The sequence below is a fragment of the Phycodurus eques genome, chromosome 6 (genome assembly GCF_024500275.1).
Source record: "Phycodurus eques isolate BA_2022a chromosome 6, UOR_Pequ_1.1, whole genome shotgun sequence".
Classification (NCBI taxonomy): domain Eukaryota; kingdom Metazoa; phylum Chordata; class Actinopteri; order Syngnathiformes; family Syngnathidae; genus Phycodurus; species Phycodurus eques.
Window position 1 is genome coordinate 5,307,796 of NC_084530.1, and position 25,252 is coordinate 5,333,047.

The 25,252-nt window shown below is 40.6% G+C and overlaps 1 protein-coding gene across 4 annotated transcripts; it reads left to right on the plus strand.

Moving 5' to 3' along the window:
* The first annotated feature begins 1,249 nt into the window (after positions 1 to 1,249).
* krt222 (keratin 222) lies at positions 1,250 to 25,106 on the plus strand. 4 transcript variants are annotated; one of them, XM_061680699.1, is made up of 11 exons: positions 1,250 to 1,329; positions 9,536 to 10,237; positions 12,250 to 12,332; positions 13,704 to 13,857; positions 17,235 to 17,519; positions 18,689 to 18,814; positions 19,497 to 19,717; positions 21,524 to 21,597; positions 21,688 to 21,747; positions 21,807 to 21,909; positions 23,640 to 25,106. In XM_061680699.1, exons 2-11 carry the CDS (start codon positions 10,040 to 10,042, stop codon positions 23,851 to 23,853), a joined length of 1,518 nt encoding a protein of 505 aa, XP_061536683.1. In that variant the 5' UTR covers positions 1,250 to 1,329; positions 9,536 to 10,039; the 3' UTR covers positions 23,854 to 25,106. The 4 variants fall into 4 exon arrangements, with proteins under 4 accessions (XP_061536683.1, XP_061536682.1, XP_061536684.1 ...); XM_061680698.1 differs by having other exon boundaries at positions 9,536 to 9,823; positions 10,023 to 10,237; positions 21,524 to 21,747; XM_061680700.1 differs by lacking the exon at positions 18,689 to 18,814 and having other exon boundaries at positions 21,524 to 21,747.
* Positions 25,107 to 25,252: the final 146 nt, after the last annotated feature.

Consider the following 25,252-nt stretch of genomic DNA (forward strand, 5'->3'; position numbering starts at 1 on the left):
TTTTACAGAAAAGGTGGCACGAGGCTTGCGCCCATGTCTGTGTTGATCGGGTTACTAAATAGTAAGAGATTCCTTCAGGCAAACGATTCTTGAAAGGGCAAAAGGTGTATCGGAAGGGTTTGGGGAAAAGCGGCATTTAGAAAGGACAAAGTGGATCCTAGTTTGCCGGATGATAAGCTCTCTTCTAAAGCTCATATGACTTCTGGGCTCGTTTCCACCAGAAACGGGTGCTGTCAGCGGTGGAACTTTCTTGCAATGGCATGGATCCAAGTGGCAGGGCACGGCGGCCCATGGTGTGGTTGTGCTGCCTGACGCAGCAACAGTTTTCCCCTCTGCAACACAAACGGCTAACTGCACTTCTATGAGTAACATTGTGACATCACAGTCATGTGGATGAAACCGATATCTGTGTGGTGTCAAGCATTTCCCTCATGTGAGATAGGACCTTTATCCACAATTCTAGTGTCTAATGTCATCTGCCAAAGTGCACCTGCCACCGTATCACTCTCTTGATTATAATCTATTGTGCAAATCAAACTCCAAAATATTAGAGACCGTGGAACATGTTGTGAAGGCTACATCACACACATTTTATTGACCGAACATGTGCACAATTTGGAACAGAAAAACAAGTAAACGACAATACATTAGATGTACCAAAAAAATTTAGAATGATTAATATACGCCTGACAGTTTAGCTTAAAAGATAAGCAACTGGGCTTAGCCTGTTACCATGCTGCTAAAATACAGATAATAAAGAAGTCTCCATTGCTTCATACCACACAAAAGATTTGTGTTCTTTTGGGTTGGACAAATGAACAGTGGTAGGTTCCATTATCAATACTACTTTAACAGTTAACACAGGATCCAAGCATTCAGTCAGGAGTTGAGATGTATCATCATGTTAGAAAAATTCAGCTATCTGTTTAGGTTTGAGGTAGGCGTTTGGCATTTGTTTGGGAACCAAGACTTTGCTTCTGTTAACAAGGACCAAAATGATCACAAATACAGCTGGAAGGAGCGATATTTAAAGAGGTCAAAACATTTGCATACACGGGAAGCATCATGGGGAAGGATGGAGGCAGTGACAAAGACATTCTAGAAGAAGAATATAGAAGAATATGACTGGTGAGTGGGATGGCCAACAAATTCATGGGGGTGGGGGTGGCACCAATAAGAAATGAAAACTTGTGGAAAATTACCAAACAAGAACAAATTGAAACACCGATCAAACTTCCTTCCAACATGACCAGGAAGGTCTTATCCTGCAAACACCGGGGTAAAACGAAGCTGGGACGATCAAAGCACAGCTGGAGGAGGCCAGTCAAGGTAGAGTTAAAAGAAGCGTGAACATTTTGGAAGGAGGTGGCAAAGATCACCCAGGACTAGGGGAATTGATAAGAAATTAGGTGATTCCGATTACATTATCAATACTGCTCTATCGAACAGACACTTTATTGATTTTCTTATCGATTCTCATTGGGTGAGGAATCAAATAAAACAAATGATATATGACATCATTGATGTCATTTTCAATATATAATTATACGATATGATTATACAAAAGATGTTTCTGCATAGTATTGTGTGATATGGACAACATTTCTCGTGTCAATGTATTTATAAAACACATTTTATATAGAACAACAATTAAATGGATAAAAGATAAATTAAATTATAACTAAACAATTATCGAGTGAAAAGGGCAATTTAAAATATCTTTGACCACAACCAGTTTTCGATGTTTTTTTACATCCGTGCTCCAGTATTTACAGGTGATGGAAACCATTCATTGTTTATACAATGTTAGTGTGGCATCTAAAGTCACTCTTCTCACACAAAAACCTCACAAACTCTTGGAGCACATGTACACTGCACAGACTCAGTATGTAGAACTCTGCTCACAATTAACCAGCAAAACACAACAGGCACTTCTTTGGCACGTCATCCCTGCACCAGCTCTCCAGGCATGGGCGCATATGGTACTGGAAACATGAGGACAGGTTTCAAGCACTAAAGCTTGTGTGGCGAAGAAGAGCCTTAAAGGAATGCAGAAATAAGGGTTCTCGCCAACAATTTATACAGTTGACTGACCTGATGACCATCACTGACAGTGCTTTGTGAAATATACCAACAATAAGTGAACAGTAAAAAAATAAAAGGGTTAGATGAACGCATGTAATGTCTACTACAACTACTACTACTAGGGTATATTTAGTATCTTACACAAACAATAAAAATGCCATTCTAAGCAACTATTTACACAAGGCCGCTCGGCATGCTGGAAATTCCAGTTTCAACTTCCTCCTATTACAAAAAGAGAACTGGGAATAACCTTTTACAGGAAAAAATATTTTTGGGGACTTTTTTTATTTAAACGTTCTGTATTAATAGCACATGCTTTGACCTTGACTAAAGTAGTAAACCTTACTTGAATCAGTTGAGCAATGAGCAAGTTCTGACTTATTTTCAATGTCCAAGCATTGCCTTTGATGGGAACATTGCCACTGCCAACTGCCACCAATTGTCCAAGTTTTCCCACATAAAAAGATGAGAGAGGCCAGTAATTTTCATCATAGGTATACCTCACCGATGAGCGACAAAATGAGAAAAAAAAAATCGAGAAAATCACAGTCTGATTTTTATTTATTTAATTTATTTTTTAATGTATTTTTTGTCCTGTTCGGCTGTTCCTTCAAGCAGAAAGTGGGATCTGTATCCCTTTTATGCCGCAACAGTTTTACTCTGTCACAGTGGACTTATTAAGCTTCCGCTGTGGTTTCTTAGTATTATAATTGATTAATTTATTTATTTATTGAGACTCAGAATCGATCAGTCGAACAGAACAAAGTTTCTAGAGGGGAGAGAGAAATGAAGACAAAAGACAAAGCACTAATTGTAAACAGGATGAGAAAAGTGAATCCTTACATATCTACAAGAATGAAACATTAGATATGAGTGTTGCATGGGTCTGCAGTGCTAAATTCTGTGAGGGAAGGACACGACAAGATAGAACAGGACAAGGACAGGAGAAGAAGCATGCAGGACAAGGGTCGTGAACCCGGCTGTACAACTGAAGTGTGGTGGCATTGGCTATCTAAATTATAAAAGTTTATAGGACGAGGGTAGGCGTGAGGGGATACACAAGCAATCTGCATAATCATGAGTTATTTGTCGCAATAAGTGAGTGGCCCGACACCTAGCGAAAAAGTCCCAGGGGTATGTGCCTGCGAACACATGGAAGTGAATTGACAGCGTTTTGCATGCACAAAGACTGACAGAAGTGTCCTGTAATTGCTGTGCCTGCACTGCGCAGGCTGAGGAACCCACCCAATCAATCGAGGGGCGGGATCGGGCCCAGGGGTCCACCCGAGAGTAGCCCGGTGGACGGGACATGTCCCACACCAAAGGACCCAGCGCCGGCCCCACCGAGGCGCCCCGACAACTGACCACCCGCTGGAGGCCGCAGAGACCCAATGCCATCCCCCCCAGCCAAAATGCTAGATTTAGCATGTCGAGTAAAGGTGACCAGCTTTCTACATATATATGTAATTTATTTATTTTTTATTTTTATTTATTTATTTATTTATTTTTGTGCGGCACGGTGGACGACTGGTTAAAGCGTCAGCCTCACAGTTCTGAGGACCCGGGTTCAATCCCCGGCCCCACCTGTGTGGAGTTTGCATGTTCTCCCCGTGCCTGCGTGGGTTTTCTCCGGGCACTCCGGTGTCCTCCCACATCCCAAAAACATGCATGAATTGGAGACTCTAAATTGCCCATAGGTGTGAATGTGAGTGCGGATGGTTGTTTGTTTCTATGTGCCCTGCGATTGGCTGGCAACCAGTTCAGGGTGTACCCCGCCTCCTGCCCGATGATAGTCATGCCCGCGACCCTAGTGAGGAGAAGCGGCTCAGAAAATGGATGGATGGATGATTTTTTTTGTTCTGCTGATATTTTTTCTCACGCAATATATTCTATGATGAGATTTAGCCACTGATTGATGTTAATAACTTGTTTGTTTTTCCAGTTTAATAGAATTGTTTTCTTAGCGGTAGCTAACGCGACGAGTAACGATAATGATAATGAGTATGTGAATATTTAATAGGGAGGTCGAGGTGCTTAAATCGCCAAGTGTGCACAATCTTGGGGAAACTGTAATCCTCAAATTCAAAATATTATAGATATTTTGTGTAACTGAAGACCAAAAGCATTGAATCTGTGTGCATTGCCATATAGCATGAAAATAGGTGTCTGGAGTATTACATTAGCTGGAGAAAAGCCCCTTTTATCCATAGTGGCCTGAGTAAAGTGTGTTCTATGGACCACTTTATATCGTATAAGATGTTGATTTGTGTTTTTTGTCATTCTAAACGTATTGTTACAAATCTGTATCCAGTAGCTACGATCAGCGAACATGGAAAGGTCTTCTTCCCATTTGGTGATTGGTAAGTTCACTGATTTAGTGCATTAAATTATTTCATAAACTTTTGAGAGATTTCTTTTACTTTGCGGGAAAAGCTTCACTATTTGCTTGAAAAACTCCGGCAGTTCGAGGGTACTCTGGAGTGTTGGTATTCTTTTTTCATTGCTGCTTTTAATTTATTGTATTGAAGAAAGTTTCCAAATGTAGCCCTATGGGGGGCACAAAGCCAGTGCAAACTGTAGGCCGGTCCGAAGGATGCACAAGATAGGTTTACATGGAAAAGGATGACGCGCTGTGGTGACCCCTAAAGGGAAGAAAGTTTCCGCCTGTTATTTGGAATTCTTGAAACAGTTCATCACATGTCCTAAAAACTTTCTTGTTCAATAGTTGTTGTAGGTGGTCAATTCCATGTTTTTCCCATGTACTAAAATGATGGGGTATATTATTAATTCCGAAATCTGGATTATGACAGATTGGGGAGAGCATACTGGGAGCTAATTGAGATCCTGTAGATTCTAAACTTTCCCACCAAGCCGTTAAAGTGGATACGATTATTGGGTTCTTGAACCAAGACTTTTAGACTTGTGGAAATAAATGGGAGTTTTGGGAGTTTAATGTTGTTGCAGTCGAATTGTTCCAATTCTAGCCAAGAATCATACTCCTCATTGTGGTGCAACCATTTGATGGTTTTTAACCATTTAAATGTGGTCTTAAATTATTCCAGTGTCTTAAATCAGCTGAGATTTTTTCCAGAAGTGGTGTGTAATTTATATTTGTTAGCTCTGTGAGTTTTGGCAAAATATTAATACCTAAATACTTAATGTTTCCTATTGGAATATGGTAATCTTTCTTTCTTAATTCGTTAAAGAATTTATGAGCAAATTATGGTGGAATATAAGTATTTGGTCACCTACAAACAAGAAAGATTTCTGGCTCTCACAGAGCTGTAACTTCTTCTTTAAGAGGCTCCTCTGTCCTCCACTCGATACCTGTATTAATGGCACCTGTTTGAACTCATTATCAGTATAAAAGACACCTGTCCACAACCTCAAACAGTCACACTCCATACTCCACTATGGCCAAGACCAAAAAGCTGTCAAAGGACACCAGAAGCAAAATTGTAGACCTGCACCAGGCTGAGAAGACTGAATCAGCAATAGGTAAGCAGCTTGATGTGAAGAATTCAACTGTGGGGGCAATTCTTAGAAAATGGAAGACATACAAGACCACTGATAATCTCCCTCAATCTGGGGCTCCACGCTCTCACCCTGTGAGGTCAAAATGATCACAAGAACGGTGAGCAAAAATCCCAGAACCACACAGGGGGACCTAGTGAATGACCTGGAGAGAGCTGGGACCAAAGTAACAAAGGCTACCATCAGTAACACACTACGCCGCCAGGGACTCAAATCCTGCAGACCTGTCCCCCTGCTTAAGACAGTACATGTCCAGGCCCATCTGAAGTTTGATAGAGAGCATTTGGATGATTCAGAAGAGGTTTGGGGGAATCTCATAAGGTCAGATGAAACCAAAATAGAACTTTTTGATAAAAACTCAACTTGTCATGTTTGGAGGAGAAAGAATGCTGAGTTGCATCCAATTAACACCATACCTACTGTGAAGTGTGGGAGTGGAAACATCATGCTTTGGGGCTGTTTTTCTGCAAAGGGACCAGGACAACTGATCCGTGTAAAGGAAAGAATGAATGGGGCCATGTATCATGAGATTTTGAGTGAAAACCTCCTTCCATCAGCGAGGGCATTGAAGATGAAACGTGGCTGGGTCTTTCAGCATGACAATGATCCCAAACACACAGCCCGGGCAAAGAAGCAGTGGCTTCATAAGAAGCATTTCAAGGTCCTGGAGTGGCCTAGCCAGTCTCCAGATATCAACCCCATTGAAAATCTTTGGAGGGAGTTAAAAGTCTGTGTTGCCCAACAACAGCCCTAAAACATCACTGCTCTAGAGGAGATCTGCATGGAGGAACGGGCCAAAATACCAGCAACAGTGTGTGAAGACCTTGTGAAGATTTACAGAAAACGTTTGACCTCTGTCATTGCCAACAAAGGGTAGATAACAAAGTATTGAGATGAACTTTTGTTATTGACCAAATTCATATTTTCCACCATAATTTGCTAAGAAATTCTTTAAAATTCAGACAATGTGATTTTCTAGAGGCGGCACGGTGGACGACTGGTTAGAGCGTCAGCCTCACAGTTCTGAGGACCCGGGTTCAATACCCGGCCCCACCTGTGTGGAGTTTGCATGTTCTCCCCGTGCCTGCGTGGGTTTTCTCCGGGCACTCCGGTTTCCTCCCACATCCCAAAAACATGCATGAATTGGACACTCTAAATTGCCCGTAGGTGTGAATGTGAGTGCAAATGGTTGTTTGTTTGTATGTGCCCTGCATTTGGCTGGCAACCAGTTCAGGGTGTACTCCGCCTCCTGTCCGATGACAGCTGGGATAGTCTCCAGCACGCCCGCGACCCTAGTGAGGAGAAGCGGCTCAGTAAATGGATGGATGATTTTCTGGATTTTATTTGTATTTATTTATTTATTTATTTTTTTGCAGTTTGTCTCTCATAGGTGAGGTATACCTATGATGAAAATTACAGGCCTCTCTCATCTTTTTAAGGGGGAGAACTTGCACAATTTGTGGCTGACTCAATACTTTTTTTGCCCCAAGCAAACAAATGATTGCTTGGAATCGAATTACTGGGAACTAGTTCTCAGAACCGGCTTTCAATTTCCATCCCTACCCAGGGCAGAATCAGCTGGAGAAAATTGACGAGTGACCTACATTCTCTAAAGAGCTATTGGGGTTTAACTAACTAACTAGTGTGACATTTTACAAACCTCCTTGGAGGAACTGCACACTGAATGAGAACAGAGTCTCCTTCTCGCTGGCTTTTGGAGATTTGGCAGCAGCTGCTGATTGGAGAACATGCTTGCACAGCGAGTCTAGGTTTTGACTAACTGTGTGCACAGGAACAGGAATGAATGAATTTAAAAGAACAGAACAGAAAAATATGCCTTTGCTTAAACTTGCTTAAATGATGTGTGGCTACGTGCCCTCAGGTGCTTGTGCATTTCATTACCTCGTCACAGTACTACTCAGTTCATCTGTGAAATGGAAGAAATGGGGCTATGCACTGAGATCAACAATGAACAATAATGCCTTCTGTCAACAATAAATCAACAGGCCGATCATCACATGCAAATTAGCCACAATTTACAAACATTTTCAAAAAAATCTTAAATCCTAAATCATCCAAACATTGGATATATATATATATATATATATATATATATATATATATTATTTTTATTTCTATTTTTTGTTGTCAAATGTGAAAAGAGTTTAACGTGAAGAGGTAAAAAGGTAGACAATAATGATCAATCACTCAAACCTAAAATAAAAGTGGAATGAAAAATATTTATAAACATAAAATTGTGGAATAGTTAATAAAATAAACTATATATAGGAGGTCAGGGTACTCTACAACCAATAAGTAGTAACTCGTGATGAACAATTTCCCAGTGTTCCAGCACTGCTCCATGGTGGAGGTTTTTTTGTCTGCTTGGGCTTCAAGCTTCTAGCACAGTGATTTCCAACCTTTATGGAGCCAAGGCACATATTTTACAATTGAAAAATGTCACGGCACACCAACAAACAAAAATGTCACAAAAAGTGGATACATAAATGACTGTATGTACTTCCTGCCATCTAATACAATAGCAGTTATTTGTTTTGTCTGTCACTATGCCTCACTGGCATGAATAATGTAGATGAACAAAGATACATTATTTCTTTTAAATGAATAATTTTTTGAGCAATTACGTCCAATTTTATAATTTCCCGCGGCACACCTGAAGAGTGCTCACAGAACATTAATGTGCCCCGGCACACTGGTTGAGAAACACTTTTCTAGCAGCACCACCGCCTTTTGTGCAAGCAGAAACTTATGCTTTGTGCTCTCCTTGTGCATTTACTACATTGTTCCTACATGTGAGCACAGGAGCTTGTTTTATTTTATCGTGTACTGTGTTGCTTTAGCATTGTGAGAGGGCATCAATTGAAAGATTTTATCACTTGCATTTTATGGATTGTCCATAAATTTTGCACATTATTATTGTTCATGACCACACAACCAACACTGGCAAAATTCCTGACCGCCACCTGTTGTCATATTTTGTGTACACACAAACCAAACTCACAGTATGAAATATGACTACAGTATAAATATTTAAACAGTCTGGTTACCTGTCGGTGGAAGTGTATTTCATTTTTGCTGGTTATGAGTCTTTTTTTAATTGTTTGGTTATTGTTGTCCATGTAGGCAGTTTTGTATCAATTTGTTTGGATTTGGCTGAGGGAGTGTGTCTTTAAACGATTTAATAATTGTAACTGGCTTGACCAAACATGTGTTATAGGCAGTGTATTGAGACACACCTCCTAATTAAATAATAAGAGTAAATCAAGGATTGGTCAAAAAGAACCCTGAATTCACTAAAATATTGACTGTGCCCCAGTACACAAGGCAAGACCCATAAAGACACTTTTTCAGTTTGGAGTAAAACATTTCCACCAATTTCAATTCCTGGAGATGTAATGGCCAAGTGGCTTCTTTTGTCCAGCTTTGTATTTTTTAGACGTGACAACACAATGCATTTTCATTGTTATGAGAAGAATGAAATCATATTGCTGGATGAATCTGTGGAGCATGTATTTGCAGTACCAAACACAGACATTTTAACTCAGAAATAAGAGTGTCAAAAACTTTGCCCTAGACAGTCAGACCCAAGGTGCTCTCTCAAAATAGTATGTCATTAAGCAATAGTCTGTTTTGAAAAAAAATTGTGTATTACTTATGTGAGAGCAGTGTGCCGCCCTGTATATAAACAACACGCAAATCCAGAGTTTCACTGACCCCCCCTACATGTCATGACATTGGGTCTCCCTGAACATTGTGTTGCAGCGTGTTTGAAAGCAGGAAAGTAATCCTGGATCAGAGTGGACAAAGGGCCCCATGCTGGTCGTGATGTAAGAGCTGTGTTTGACCCCCCCACTGCTCTCCCCTCACCTATTTTTCTGTGTGTTTGTGACAGCAGGGGGTCCCTGCTGGAGTTGACCATCGAGACTACAGAACAGCACATCACAGGTTCTTCGGGCGGGCTGATCACAGTCCACCTGCTGAGTCTCAGTGGCCAACTGATGATGACCTCACACACAGTGGGAGGAAGAACATATTGACCAGTTTTCTGGAGAGGAATGTGCTGAGCCGTGAGGAGAGGTTCTTTTGATTCTTGTGATCGGATAAAACAGACTGGGAGAATTTTGTTCCTTTCATTTTTACTACAATTATTGTCCTTTATGCTTGGGAGGCCACGTTACCTCACGTGAGTATCACTGGGTAAACATTTACTTAGTTCACGCCTCTGAAAGCGTGCCCTAAAACAAGCGTGACTTTTAGCCATACCTGCGGGTGCACAATTATAACATCTCCGGGGATCAAGTAAGTATGTGTGCTGTGTTTCTTCTAAGATGAAAAACAATGGCAGTGACCAGAAATGTCTGGCCTTTGACTATATTTGTCAGTTTCTTCTAAGTTCACCATGGACTTGCTGCAGAACTCCAATCAGATCACGTGGGGACTGAACACCCGTTTGAAGGGCTTCCTGGAGCAGGTGAACAGGCTCCAGGAGACCAACCAACAGCTGGAAGCCCAGATAACTGAAAGAGGCATGAGAAACACCTCTTGCTCTCAGGACTGGTCCAAACAGGAAGTAGCTGTGAAAGAACTCCGTGCTCAGGTAAGACGATTTAATAATTAATCAAGTGTGTGATAAACAGGAGGCTGTTTGCTATCTAGAAATTCAAATAACTCCTCTTCTCTGACCATAAAGTTGTTGGAATGCTCCGAATGTTATGGAAAATTTTGAGTGCTAGCCAATAGGAAACCTTTGGGCACTCAAATGTTTAATTATATTTCATTTAAAGTGGTACATATAGTTCATAAAAAGTATATTGTACTAGTGTTTGAACCCCAATGAATACATTGGGAATCCATAATATCAACGTAAATATAACACCAGTTACCAGTGTAGATGCAGGCACAACAAATGTAACTACTTGCTCCTTGTTTGTGCCTCTTGTGTAAATGCATCAGATTTTTTCATTTTTGGTTTTATTTGGAGCACTTTCATTTATCCTAATCATCTGATAAGACATTAAGCAGTTTTTGATCTATTAATCTCACAGGAGCTTACAAAGGCTCCTGAGGATTGAATGTATTGAAACCCACACTTAATGAGTGCTTTGTACTCTAAATCCTATAAATGTTTTGCATATTTCTTGTTGTACTGCATTTGGCTTTCCTTGAACATGGGTGTGTCTTGTCTTGTCTTGTCTTGTCTGTAGTCATGCTAAAATGTGGAAGAGTTTCATATTGACAGTTGATTTTTGTGACGAAGTTGAGGACAGGTTTTTCATATTTGGCTGTTTTATGTTTCTTTCCTTTTTTTCTTTCTTATTTTAGAATAAGTAGGAAATGTTTAGTACGCTTTCTGCACAAGCAGCGACTAAATTCAAGGGCAACAATGTTAATAATGGATTTACTGTTTTCATTGCATCCAATGTGATCTAACACAAGCGCTTTATTAAAAGAAAATGAAATCACAAAGATAACTGGAATGGCACCAAGAAGACTGGCAAACTAACCATGTGCGTTTGACTAGTTAGTAAAAATAGAATAAATATTGACGTGTGGGACAATACTGTTCCACTCCAGTCATATACATGGCAGTAATGCTCAAAGCGAGTGCTAGCTGCCACACTGCAAGTTTTTTCTTTTACACCAGTGTGATCTGATGGACAATGTCTGGTAGGACATTGCCCGACTTGGCCCCAGTGCAAGTCGAATGTCAAAACAAAAACCCATGTACAAATATTCCTACCTTCATCTAGGCATGCACCGAAGGTAATTAATTTGATCGTGTATTTATATCAAGTGTATACAAACAAACTAGGGCGGCACGGTGGACGACTGGTTAGAGCATCAGCCTCACACTTCTGAGGACCCGCGTTCAATCCCCGGCCCTGCCTGTGTGGGTTTTCTCCGGGCACTCCGGTTTCCTCCCACATCCCAAAAACATGCATTAATTGAAGACTCTAAATTGCCCATAGGTGTGACTGTGAGTGCGAATGGTTGTTTGTTTGTTTGTTTGTTTGTTTGTTTGTGCCCTGCGATTGGCTGGCAACCAGTTCAGGGTGTACCCCGCCTCCTACCCGATGATAGCTGGGATAGGCTCCAGCCCGCCCGCGACCCTAGTGAGGAGAATCGGCTCAGAAAATGGATGGATGGATGGATGAGTTGGCTAAGGTAACAAATGGACAATTTCACTGTGAAAATTAATTGCTGGTGGCTGGCGTACCTGAGCCGGTCGTTTGCTTGCTTGCTTGTTTGCTTTGCTCTACTAAGTCATGTGTCGGCACCGTATCGAAACACAAGAGTTGACGCTGAGACAGAAAAAGCGAGTCTGGCATTGCCTGTTTGATGAAACCGAATTAACCCATTCAAGAACGAAACTGAAACTACTGTATCAATATTTACACGCTAGTATCGAGCCGATACTTATAATGACTTGGTATCAATAGTATTGATATTTGGATCTATCCGCCCACCGCTAGCTCAAATGTTCATTCCTCGTGCAAGTATTTTCAGAGCCCAATGGCAAAGAAACAAGCTGGGAGGTTGAGATGGATGGATGGATGGATGCAATACTGCATTGGGGTTGTTATTGCATTTGTTTTTTTGCTTTGCCAGGTTGGCAAACTACTGTTGGAGAATGCCCAGTTGGCATTGCAGTCTGAAAGCATGAAGTCCAGAGCTGCTGCCATCCAGGCCAGGTCAGCTTTATGTGCCTGTACTTTTCCTGAAAGTTCTCTGCCATATTTTAGCCTTTCAACTATAACAGGGACTGGCAACTTGGATAATAGCAAGTGCTACAAATGTACTACAGGGCCAGCTTGTGCACGTACACCACAATGGGTGAATATTTACTATATACTGTATATTATAAATATAATAATGAATCATTCAAACATTTCATACATTATGAGATTTTCATTTGCAAGTGTATTATGGTTCTATTCATTAATTTACTTGAATGACCAAACAATCTACATGAAGGGGGTTGTTTTTAATATTTTTTTGTTTTTATGAATTACACTATTACGTGTAATAGGTGACATTGGTAGTGTAATGCAAACTCCTCATGTATGTCAAATGAATTGTCAATAGCTTTTGTAAAGAAAAAATATATATATATGCAGTCTGGTCTGTTAGTAGTACAGTCATTTGTTTTGAAGCTAGGAACAAGTGTTCATTCCAGTTGATTTTATTGCAAATATTTTGTATACTCCAATATTTGAATAAACTAATATTAGTGAAAAGGAGTATACAATGTAAGACATTCCTGTTAATTCTACATTTACCACATACCATACAATAAATCACTGTAAAGTACTCATACAATAATTAATGTAATTTCAACTACATCATGAGATTTTGGTTGACATCAGAAACTATAAACAAAGAGTTATTTTGTTTATTTAATTGATTTAATTACTATACTAAACAAAAACCTTTGGTGCAAAAATACAGCAAAATACTGCATACCCATTTCAAATTTAACTCAAGCAGGATTTAATGCCAACTTGGCGAGATTTTCACAATATTTATCGACTTTTCCAACCTCTGCAGTGTCTATTTTTCAAGAGACTTGTAAAAAAATCTATCTATCTATCTATCTATCTATCTATCTATCTATCTATCTATCTATCTATCTATCTATCTATCTATCTATCTATCTATCTATCTATCTATCTATCTATCTATCCATCTATCCATCTATCTAGCTAGCTAGCTAGCGAGGCTAGCGAGCGCACTACCTAGCTTTTACAAAAAAAAAAAAATCAACCAAATTTAAGCTACATTTATCCAACAAATATTACAGGACTCTTGCTAATGTAAGTGTTCGGTGGGCTGCATTAAAGAGCACCGTTGTATAAAGGTTTACAACGTGTTAGGAATATAAATGTCTTATTCGAACAACAAACAACAAATATTTGGATATTATTGTATGTTTCAACGAATGGGATGGAAGATGATGAAACATACTGTAATCCCATAATTTCTATATCGAAACCTATATATCACATTCTCCAAATATTTGTACATAATTAACATGTAATTAATCTTCTCCATACATGTTGCAGGTGCGACACGGAAGAACGTAACACCATGCGTCTGGAGCAACAGGTGGCTGTGCTGAGGGAGTCAAAGAAGAAGACTGAGCAGAGCAGCATGATTCTGCAGGCAGACATTGATCACTCCATGACAGAGCTTCAGGATATAAACCAAGAGTATGAGGTCATTACGTTTCTGTACATTAGTAATACTGTATGATTTTTTTAAATCTTGGTGTATATATTCATTTTCTTTGTAAGTGTAAAGCTTTAGGTCAGGGGTGTCAAACTCATTTTTGTCTCGGGCCGCATTGTAGTTATGATTTCCCTCAGAGGGCCGTTAGAACAGTGAAACCATCCATCATCCATCCATTTTCTGAGCCGCTTCTCCTCACTAGGGTCGCGGGAGTGCTGGAGCCTATCCCAGCTGTCATCGGACAGGAGGCGGGGTACATCCTGAGCTGGTTGCCAACCAATCGCAGGGCACTTAGGAACAAACAACCATTCGCACTCACAGTCATGCCTACGGGCAATTTAGAGTCTCCAATTCATGCATGTTTTTGGGATGTGGGAGGAAACCGGAGAGCCCGGAGAAAACCCACGGAGGCACGGGGAGAACATGCAAACTCCACACAGGCGGGGCCGGGGATTGAACCCGGGTCCTCAGAACTGTGAGGCTGACGCTCTAACCAGTCGACCACCGTGCCGCCCAGTGAAACCATATAAATGTTTAATCATCAAATCATATTATTATCATTACACAACAAATTGAGAGATAACTACTTTTGAAATCAGAAGACAAGGATAATAGTTTGTTCAAGTATTGTTTAAGTTACTGTAGAAGAACGGTTTGGTCATAGAAAAATGCAATATCTCAACATTATTGTTTATTATTATGACAATTTGGAATTTGGGTACAGATTTTAGTAAAAATCACGGAAGTTGACGAGCATGATTTGCTTTGGCGGGACACATAAAATAATGTAGCGGGCCGCATCTGGCCCCCGGCTACAGGAGTTTGACACCTATGCTTTAGGTGATGGATAAAGCCCAATAATGTCATCAAAAGATTAAGAGTATTTTTATGAGAATATTTTTTAAATATATTTTAATGTAACTTGAATAAAATAAGTTTACATATCTATCAACCCCATTCATAATGCACCACTGCATATTACAACCATGATACAAATATTAGGATTATTTAGGAAGGATTATTGATACAGCTCTAGTATTGAATTTTTATTCTGACTTTTCAGTTTGAATCTTAGATTGTGTACACAATGTTATAGCCAATGAGCAATAAATGATTATAAATTGTTTGAGATATGACCTAAAATACCAGTTGAAAGTTTGGACACACTTTATTATGCTATTGAATGAGAAGCCATCTCCAGACCTTTGACTGGTTCTGTACTTTAGACACGGTTCAAATGTTAATGCGACATGTAAATGATGAATTAGTTCAGGATTGTTTACGACATACTGTATGTCTAAAGTTTAAACAAAAACTTGATCGAGTTACCGTTAGGTCCAGAACTACTTTTTATGATTTTGTCTTTATACACAAGCACAATGGATATGAACTAAAACAGTCACAATTTGCTTGATGTGTACACTTCTCAGCTTTAATTCAAAAGGGTTCACAAAAATAAGGCATTCATCATTTAGAAATTACACCATTTTACATTGTAAAGGTATTTGGATGACGTAATTCTTAAATACCGTACTATGACTAGAAAGAGTTTCCTTGCTGATGTCACCAGTCACACCATCGAATATTAAGGGTGATTCTATTTCATTGCCAAGGAAAGACTGTCGGCTTATTTCTATTGTGCCAGTTAGGAACTATAGTCAGTATTACATTGATGACACAATGTTTCCATGTTGGGCACGCATGACTCATTTTCTCCCTGCAGACAATCAGGCAGGAATGCGCCAAAATTGAGGCAGGGCCAAACGTTTTCTTAGACATCACCAAAACTTTATATAATTTATTACCCCATGCTATGAGCAACTCCCCAAATTTATGTGACAGGATTGATATTGTGTGTGGTAGCATGTAAATGAGGCCATACAATTTGCATTCTCGGGCATGGGTTTGACAGTTACATTGAAAGCAAATGGCGACACACTTGTGGAGCAGCTTGTAGCAGGGAAGAATAGATGATTAGATTTACCTTTTGGTGATGTATAGGTGAGAACACATTCACTTTGGGCACTTTTCCCTTCATGCACAATTTCCCTTCGTGGCTGTCCAGCCCTGCCTAGAAAATGAATAGCTCGCAGAGGATTTTCTCATGCATGAGCATGGGCATTGACGCCCAACATGGAAAAACTTGTATAATTTGTATGATCACCCACAAAGTTTCAAATAAATTTGTGGTGTGTTTTTTTTATGTAATCATGCTAACTAACTAACTAGCTAAATAACTGAATAACCAACATGCAAACAGGACTAAATGACAATTATTAGTGATGATGGTGGTAAATGGTGGATCTGTCACGATTTGTAATCGTACGGTATTGGACTGGACCCAAAAGCTGACGGAGGCGGAGGAAGTAGTTGAGAATGGTTTATTTTGGGATAGCTCAGGGTCTGTATTTCCAAGGTGTGATGGTGGTCCATAGGAACAAGGAGCATGCAGGAAGAGGGAACGTGAGCAGGTGGAAGAGCTTGACGGCGTGGTTGGAGCAGGCAGCGAAGCGGGAGACTGGAGGCGGAGGAGAGCACAAGAGGATAATTACAAAAGTAATCTTTTCAAGAGTAGGAATTCGAGAGTCGCCACGTGTATCACGGATGAGCGCGAATACTCTGGCGGTGGATACCTGGATCTGGCAGACTTAAATGCAGGTCGTGATGAGTGCTGATTGAAATCAGGTGCGCGGGCGAGGAGGAGATGATTGCTGGAGAGAGTGGGAAAAACAAGGCGCAAAGTGCCACCCAATCTCCAAAGAAGAACTGCAGGGCACAGATCATGACAGGATCCACATGCAGGGGAGCAGGCATAATAATAATTTAAAAAATTATTTACTTTCAAAGACAAAAATACAAAGAAGGGCACGTGGAATTATCAAAGTACTTCATTAAGAAAGTCGAAAAAAACCAAGATTCAAAGTAACAAGCAAGCAAACAAGCTAAAAATACACTTAAGGGGCACTGATACAATTCCATTCAACAGGGTCTTTTTAATCACTGGTGCTCATTTTGTCTTTGTCTGACCTCATCCTTCCTCTCTCCTCTTCTTTATCGTCATTATACTTTTGCTTTCCCTCCTGAGTAATACCTGAGTCACTCTCTTCTGTTGTACTTTCTCAAATGTAATAACACACTGCCGCATGCCGAATTCCAGACTCCGATGCTTTTTCAATACATAGCTAATCTTTCGCTCACACTCCTATCTCCCTGTCTTGTTACAGTACGTACTTTACAGTAGCTGTCATTGCATCTTTCGCTAACTGTCTCTGTGTCCTTCCATCTCTCATTTCCCACTTCCATCTCTCCTGCTGCATCCCACTTGCTCCCTCCATGCCCCCTCCCCTCTGGTTGGCTGCTTGCAGGTAGCCCGAGCTCTGCAGTTGCAGCGAGTCCCCTCATGTGATGCTCTGTTAGCAGCGACCACTGCGGCAGGTAAACAGGAAGACGATGGAAGAGGGATGGAGCTCACCAAACTCCTCGACCAAATCAGAGCTCAGTGCAACCTGAACAGACTTGCCAACCACAATGAGAGACGCCTCAGTGCAGGCTCATATTCACTTCCCAGCTATACCGGGCCAAGCGAATCTGAAGCTGGAGCTACAGCAGCATCAACAACAACAACAACACACAGTGGAGCTCTCATCGAGGTACACGTCTCTTCCTGTACCTGCACTCATCGTTTGGTTTTCCTTCTGTGTTCTTTTGGCCTGTAGCCATCAGACACAAGGCTACTCCTCGTTAGATGAATACATGGTTATACAATAGGTTTGAGTTTCAGGACTCACTCTGTCTCTGGCTGCTATGATGCATGTTGGTATTTACTGAACCTTTGTGCAAGTGTCCATGAGGCATATTTTTACTTAACATTCTATTAAGCTCATTGGCATGCATAATTTCCCAGTTACCATGTGGTAATTTGTGCTCACACACTATAGCTTTGAAAAATGATCAATCGTACAGTCCTTTTTGATGTGAGGTGTATGATTGTGCTTTTCCATTAGGGTAAATATTCCCATCACTTCATTGACAAACAGCACTGAAATAGAATCACGCTCCTGATAGATTCAGGATTGGATTAAACTTCCGATTAAACGTTTCTTTTCAGATTTTTGACAATTCTTTTCTACACATTACACGATAAGACAAAGATAATGACATTCAAACAAACATGAATTTAAAAAATCTATTAAAAAAAAAAAAAAATGGTCAATGTTTGCAGATTTTTCTCTCTGTTCTAAAGTTAAACAATTACTAAATGATAAAGTATTGTAAAACAGTCAAATGTTCTGCCTGTTATGTAATATCTTTTTTGTTGTAAGCATTAAGTGACCCAAAAATAATTTTTTTATTCAATATATATTTTTTAAATTAATCAGCTGATTAATTGGTTATCTTTTTATTTTATTCAGCCAAATATTGGAATCGGCATCAGCTAATAATTATTCTGTATTATTTTGTTTTTGAGTGTGTAAATATTGTCACGTGTGTTTCACTGTATCTTAGAGGGTGTGAGGATGATGGGTGTGAACGCCCAGCAGCTGTACAGTGTGTCAACACAGCTGGCACAACTGTGTTTGAATGCAAACTCAAAGGGCGGCACTGCTGCCTGGTCACACAACACAGAATTCACAGAATCAAGCGCATACAACCTGTGGCCTTTTTTTTCTTTTGACTCTGCGTCAGTGGGAATTGTGCCCGGTATTTGGACTTAGTCCCCATTTTGCTTTTTTCATTTTTTGTATGGATCATTTCCAAGAATCCACACCAGACATGACATTTAACACTTTTATACCGTCTTTATTTCCATCTGACCCAGGAGAAAGCAGCATGGGCACAGGTTAGCCTTGGCAGCAATGCACTGAGGGAGGCTCGGGCAGAGTTAGCTGAGGCCCGGAAGCAGTGGCAGTCCCTTCAGGTGGAAATTGAGACACTGCATGCTTTGGTAAGGAAGCCCGAACATCCATAACGCCAGTCCTCTTACTTGAGATGGCAGATGGCATGGCAACTTTGCAGATGTGATCACGTATGAAACTAATCACAAGACGCAGTCATCATCGTACGCAAACCACCCGGTCAGCATGTCATTAGCTCACTAGGCCTCTATTTTTCCATGGAGCTGTGACTCACATTTCTCTTGATGTTTCACCTTCTTGCACAGGTACTTCCAGTGATTACTGTAAGCAGCAGTCTACCTATTTTATATTAGCACACTGCATCTATTTGCTTCCCAAGGCCAACCATTGAAGATAAATACATTAACATATTCCATAAAAAAGTTCAGTGAGGACAAGAGTGCTATATTGCTGAGAAATGGCCATAGTTTTTTTTTTCAAATGAATACGAACTGAGCAAAACATCTGACAGATGGTTTCGCAAACCAGTAAACCAGGCTTCAAAACAGCGAAGGATAATCCAGACAATAAAGTCCAGATCGAACCAGATGTACTACTGTGCAGGTGTGAAAGAGAATGTCTGTGTAAGAATTTAAGAAAGGGGCCAATACTTTTTCATGGCCCTGTATATTCCTTAGACAAAAAGGGTCGTTCGATGGCTCTTTAATGTCATACTACTGGAAGATCCAAAATTACCATGCATTTGCTTTGCTTCTTTTGTTGGTTCTCCAGGAAAAAGGCCTGGAGAACTCCTTACAGAATACCCAGCAGCTGTACTCCAGCCAGCTGCAGGAACTTTCCCAGGTGATCACTGGGCTGGAGGGTGAACTAGAACAAGTGAGGAATGGACTCGCCACACAGCGTCAGCGCCACAGCCAGATGCTCAACACAAAGATACGACTGGAGCGAGAGATCTCCACTTATAGACGACTGCTGGAAAGGGAAGAGGGCAGGTGAGCGATGAGAGGCACCAGAGGGTGCTTTAACGACTGTAGGAACCAGGGAGGGGTAACTGGTTTCAGTCTGCCAACAAGCGCGATCAAGCATGGTCATGACTCACATCAATGTTTTTAATTTGAGTCACACAGGCCCTCATATCCTGTCTGAGCTCATAGTCGCTGCCTGCAATTACCTGTTTTCTTGGGGTATTTTCCATTTTCTTCGTAGGGCTTCTTAGTTAACAATAGGTTTGATTCTGTAGCAAACTCAAAAGTTGTCTGTACAACTTAACAGAAAGACAGAAACCACGAGAAATCAGAAAGCCTGTATCATCTTGCAAGGTGTTGTCTGATTTCATAATGTCCCTGACATGCCGTTGCAAGAATAATTAAGAGAAAACGATAATGATCACAGCACTTGTTCTTGTGGCTTTTAAGTAATCGTTTTACCGAGGCGTTTCAGACATACTGCAGAGTAAGTGTCTTGACAGAGGAGAAGTGAGTTGTCTCGGACTCACAGCTTTTACTGGGTGCAGAAATCCCGGCATACAACGTTGAGTTGATTTAGGGACGGTAATGTCGTACAAGAACACAGTACTTTGTGATCTGAGATACAGGCTTTTTTAGACTTGCTTTGATCATTGCAGTCGTCTTTTGGAAATGATGACATCATAAAGTTCCTTTCTCAACTCTTCTGGATATTGATGTCACCACTTAAAGACAAGCTCAGTTCTCAGTCACATTTTGCTGTTTGCTTGACAACCTTGGAAAGGGCTATCAAACTCATTTTCATCGTGGGCCACATCGTAGTTGTGATTTCCCTCAGAGGGATGTTATGAGTGTGAAAATCACATTATATTATTATACGTGCATGTTTCTCCTTCATTACATTATATTTTTTTTAACAACAAATTACATTTTAAATCATAATTCATGCGGCGGAACGGTGGACGACTGGTTAGCACATCCGCCTCACAGTCCTGAGGACCGGGGTTCAAACTGAAGACTCGAAATTAATTGAAGACTCTAAATTGCTCATAGCTGTGAATGTGAGTGGGAATGGTTGTTTGTTGGTATGTGCCCTGCGATTGGCTGTCGACCAGTTTGCGGTGTACCCCGCCTCTCGCCCGAAGATAGCTGGGGCAGGCTCCAGCACGCCCGCGACCCTAGTGAGGATATGCGGAATGGAAGAGGAATGAATGAATGAATAATTCATGGTCAATAATGTCAATCAAATATAAATATGGTACTATATGTTAAAAACAAATATGGTGGGAGGCAAAAGCTTTGTAATATCTGTTATAAAAGCAGGGAGTTGGGCGGGGTCACAGTCCTTAGGTGACACTTCCAACAAAGAGGGCAACCATGCTCAAATGTGTACTATTATTGTACATGTTACTCTTTGATGGGTTGCTACATGTAATTTTGCGACTGATAAGCAACATATGCTCAGATAGGCACCGCCAAGTGCAATAAATAAAGGGTTGTGAAAATACACGTAATAAAAGGCACATCAAAGGCAGGCCAAAAAGTAGGGGAAAAGGATGCGGCGTGTCGGATCCTTGAGTTTGACATCCGTGACCTAGGAGAAGAAGCCTATTGCGGTTTTATTTCATCGCTGAGCAGAAAATCAGTTTCAATGCCAGACTTTGTTCTGAGAAAAAGTATTTTGCAATACTAGGAGTTCTTAAATGCCAGTTGACAGTTCACACCAAGTGTGTGTTTGTTTGCACACCCATGCTGGAGGTGCACACGCAAATAAAGAAGTAAAACTTTTTGACGCAGCCCATTCCTCATCTATGCATTGCTTCATTCCTTTAGGTACATGGTCCACAGTGAGCGGCAGATGGGTTTGCAGCTCTGGAGATCGTCTTTGCTGGAACCGAATGAAAAAGGTGTGGAGAACAGCTTTTGTGATCCCACGATCACCCCAGATGAACCAAAATCAGAGCCTCTGCCTGAAACAACTTCCCTCCTACAAAAAGACAGCAAGCCAAAGGAAAGCGCCGTACCCCATCGGCCACAGAGCCTTGTGATACTCACAGGTAACACGTACACAGCGATCGCTGCCCAGACATGGTTCATCACCCAAGTCTTCTTACAGAACCACACGAAGATAAACATTTACCAATCTCCACTGTGAAGACTCAGGAGATTCTCCAGGGTGACGTAGTGCAGGAGAGTGCAGAGGGCCACGGCACTGTTGAGTAAGTACCAATGTTAAGCTGCTGCTAGGACCTGGTTCATTTTCACCTCATACTAAGACAACGCTTTCCTTTGAAGGCTCTTCTTCATTACAACAGGTGGTGTTTTTAATTAAACCAGTAGTTTTCTGCTTTCCCAACATATTGATGTCAAAGCACCTCAAATTGTAAGATGTCAAGCATTGATTAACTGTGCTTTTGATTAACTCATCAGCCTACAATGCAACAATCACCAACGTCCTCCCCACCCTGTGTCATACAGCCTGAGCAATTTAAGAGGCATACAAACGTAGTCTGCTGCTTGAGATTCCCATGGGTGATTCATCAGGAGGCTGCTTGGGAACTTCTCCTCCCTTTAATAACTTTCGTTTGATGTCGAGAGTCCCGCCTGGCGTGATGTCTTCGAGGTGTGGCACCTGTTGTTGTTAGACCAGACAAGTGGAATTTTTGTTTTTTTGTTTTTTGTAAATGCCTCAGGCGCCATAAACTACCCCCCCCACACACACACACACACACACACACACCGGTGCGCAACAATTTACATGATCTCCCACATGTACGCATCTCATGATATTTAGATTATTGAAACACTGTCTGTCTTCCAGACTGTTTTGCTTGACTGAGGTGTCATTTAAAGACACTGGCATTGTGTTGCAAAGGCTCACATCAGATAACATGGCTGGTATGTTTGGGAGGGTCTGGTACATACACTTTCACTCACAGGAAAAATACATTTCAAGGTTTTAGGCGAAGGAAAGTGCCACCCTAAGACCAAATAATTGGAGTGTACTGTATAAAGCATCAAATATTGTCTTTTAGATCAATACTTAACTATATTCATAAAAGCTTGTGACCAAAACGTGCCCAGCGAGGTACGTACACGCTGGGTACGTTCAAATGAAAGGAATCAGCAAAGTACAATATACTGTCGTTACGGCATCAGACGGCTATACAGGCTCGCTGCCGGCAACTGTTATTTTTATGCCACGGTCCGGTTCAATCAGGTTTGACCGCATTGCACAGTGTGCGGCAGGCTTTAGGTTAGCTCTCTTACAACCTATTACATAAGGGTAAAGGCACTGCAAATTCAATTTACCGTAATTGTAGCCCAACAGTCATTATTTGCTGTTTTACAGTCTCGTTCCTGCGTCTCAACCTTCAATTCACGAATAAATGACTACGGGCCTAATTCATCCATTCGTAACGGTTTGAATCCCTCTTTAAATGAAATACAGTGTTTCCTGGCATATTCACAATTGGCGCATTCACGTGTTCAAAGATTCGTTTCAAAAAAAAAAACAAAAAAAAAAAAACTATCATACGTTATTAGCTGAAAAACTCTCCTGTTCACTGTTTCTGTGCTCGGGCCAAAGCAGTGAAACTATTGGCTTGGCACAATTTTCTGACATTTTGGTGGCAGCGTACTGTAATAGAAGTGAGTTATTCGACCAAAGTAGTGCTTTGCCACCATCTTGTGGTAATTGTGGCAAATGTGGCAATTACAACTCTTTTTCGGGCCAGCGTCAATTACTTGTGATTAGCGGCAGGCCTCGGTACCCTACCTATCCTGCGAGAACAGCAGTGGAACACCGTGTCCTCAAATATACATTTACATTCACATGAACAAAGCCCGTAGGTATTGAGCATATGTTCTGGAAGAAAATAGGAAGTCGTGAAATCATGTGCATCATCTCCCAGATCATGAAATAAAAGAATAATCGCTATTTTTCCAGGACCGAAAAGATCGACAAGGTCATTAAGCAGTGGGAGAGCTCTTTCTTCAGGGGGAATCCCAAACTCCGAAAGAAGTCTGTGTCGCTGCGCTTCGACCTGCACATGGCTGCTGCAGACGACGGGTGTGCCCGGACTGAACATGACGGCCTCCCGGACGTTGAGGTGCGTCTCATCATGAAAAGATCTCGCAGCAGTGCAACAATCACACCCTAAATTGTGCGATTAGCCAGTGAGTGAATACTGGAGTCCCTGCCTTATGCTGCTGTCTGACCTTGATAAATGAATATTGATTTGTAACCAAAGTTGCCAAAATACAATCTTGGATGACGGTATTTAACTCCAACTAAAAATTGACATGAGGAAATGAAAGGTCGCATATCCCTTAAGACAATGTAAATTTTACGTTTGGGTCGAATTAACATGTGCACTAATATATATATATATATATATATATATATATATATATATATATATATATGCTTTTAGGTAGTATTAAGCGAGAAAGAATGATGTATTGGAAATTGAGATTGTGTTTAAATGACGGTGATCTTTGAAAGTGTTCCTTTTTAATTTCATTGTCTCGTTTGTCCATATCGCCGCCGACATTGCCTTATTTCGAGATCATGTTAAATTCCTTTTGTTCCCAAATGGCAGTCGATTGAACCTGCTCCTTTCGTTAACCTTAAATGTTGTGCTGATTTTAGTTCAGGTGAAACTTGTGACGTGGATGATTCCGGGGAGGTCCTTCCTTGTGCAGTTATTATTGTCATAATCCCCGAATGTTTGCACAGCTAAACCATAACGCACTTAAAACAACTATAATAAAATGACATAGCAGCACTCCTAATGTGTGTGTGCTGACAGCTGATAATTGCATGCGGAATTTCAAAGCTCACACGTGCAAAAGCTCTTTGCTCGGATATTGCTATATTTATTCAAAGCCTTAACCCTGACACATCATCACGTCCACCCAAGTGGAGTAATTAATTTTGTGGTCCGCGCACAGTACCCGTTTTAGCCACACAGCGGCAGCATTTGTACATAGTGTGCTGTACAATACCTGTCCTGTAGTACTACAGTATATTTTGCCCAATACAACATATGCTATTATATATTTTAATACATTGATTTTTATTTACATGTGGTAAAATATGTGCCACTGTGCATTTCATTTCCATTAATGTCTGTTTCATGTTTCACGTATTTCAAATGATTGTCGATGCAGTTGTGCTTGATTTTACTTTGCCTGAAGATGCACACGCTCTTCACTCGGAGTAGGCCTACTTCTGTAACATCCCAATGAAATATTTTGTTTTCAGCTTACAAATAAAGTGAATAGGCTGGCTGATGGTTGCGTTTAACCACAAAGCACTCAGCTATGTTTACGTTGACTTTCTCTTCCTCTGAGAATTGTACATTCACAATGTGCACTAGGACACAAGCTCAGCATGTTTATTCATCATAACAAATAGTACATGGACAAGAATGAACAGAATGTGCATATATATATATATATATATATATATATATATATATATATATATATATATACACTGTATGTATATATATATATATATATATATATATATATATATATACTAGCATAAAAGAT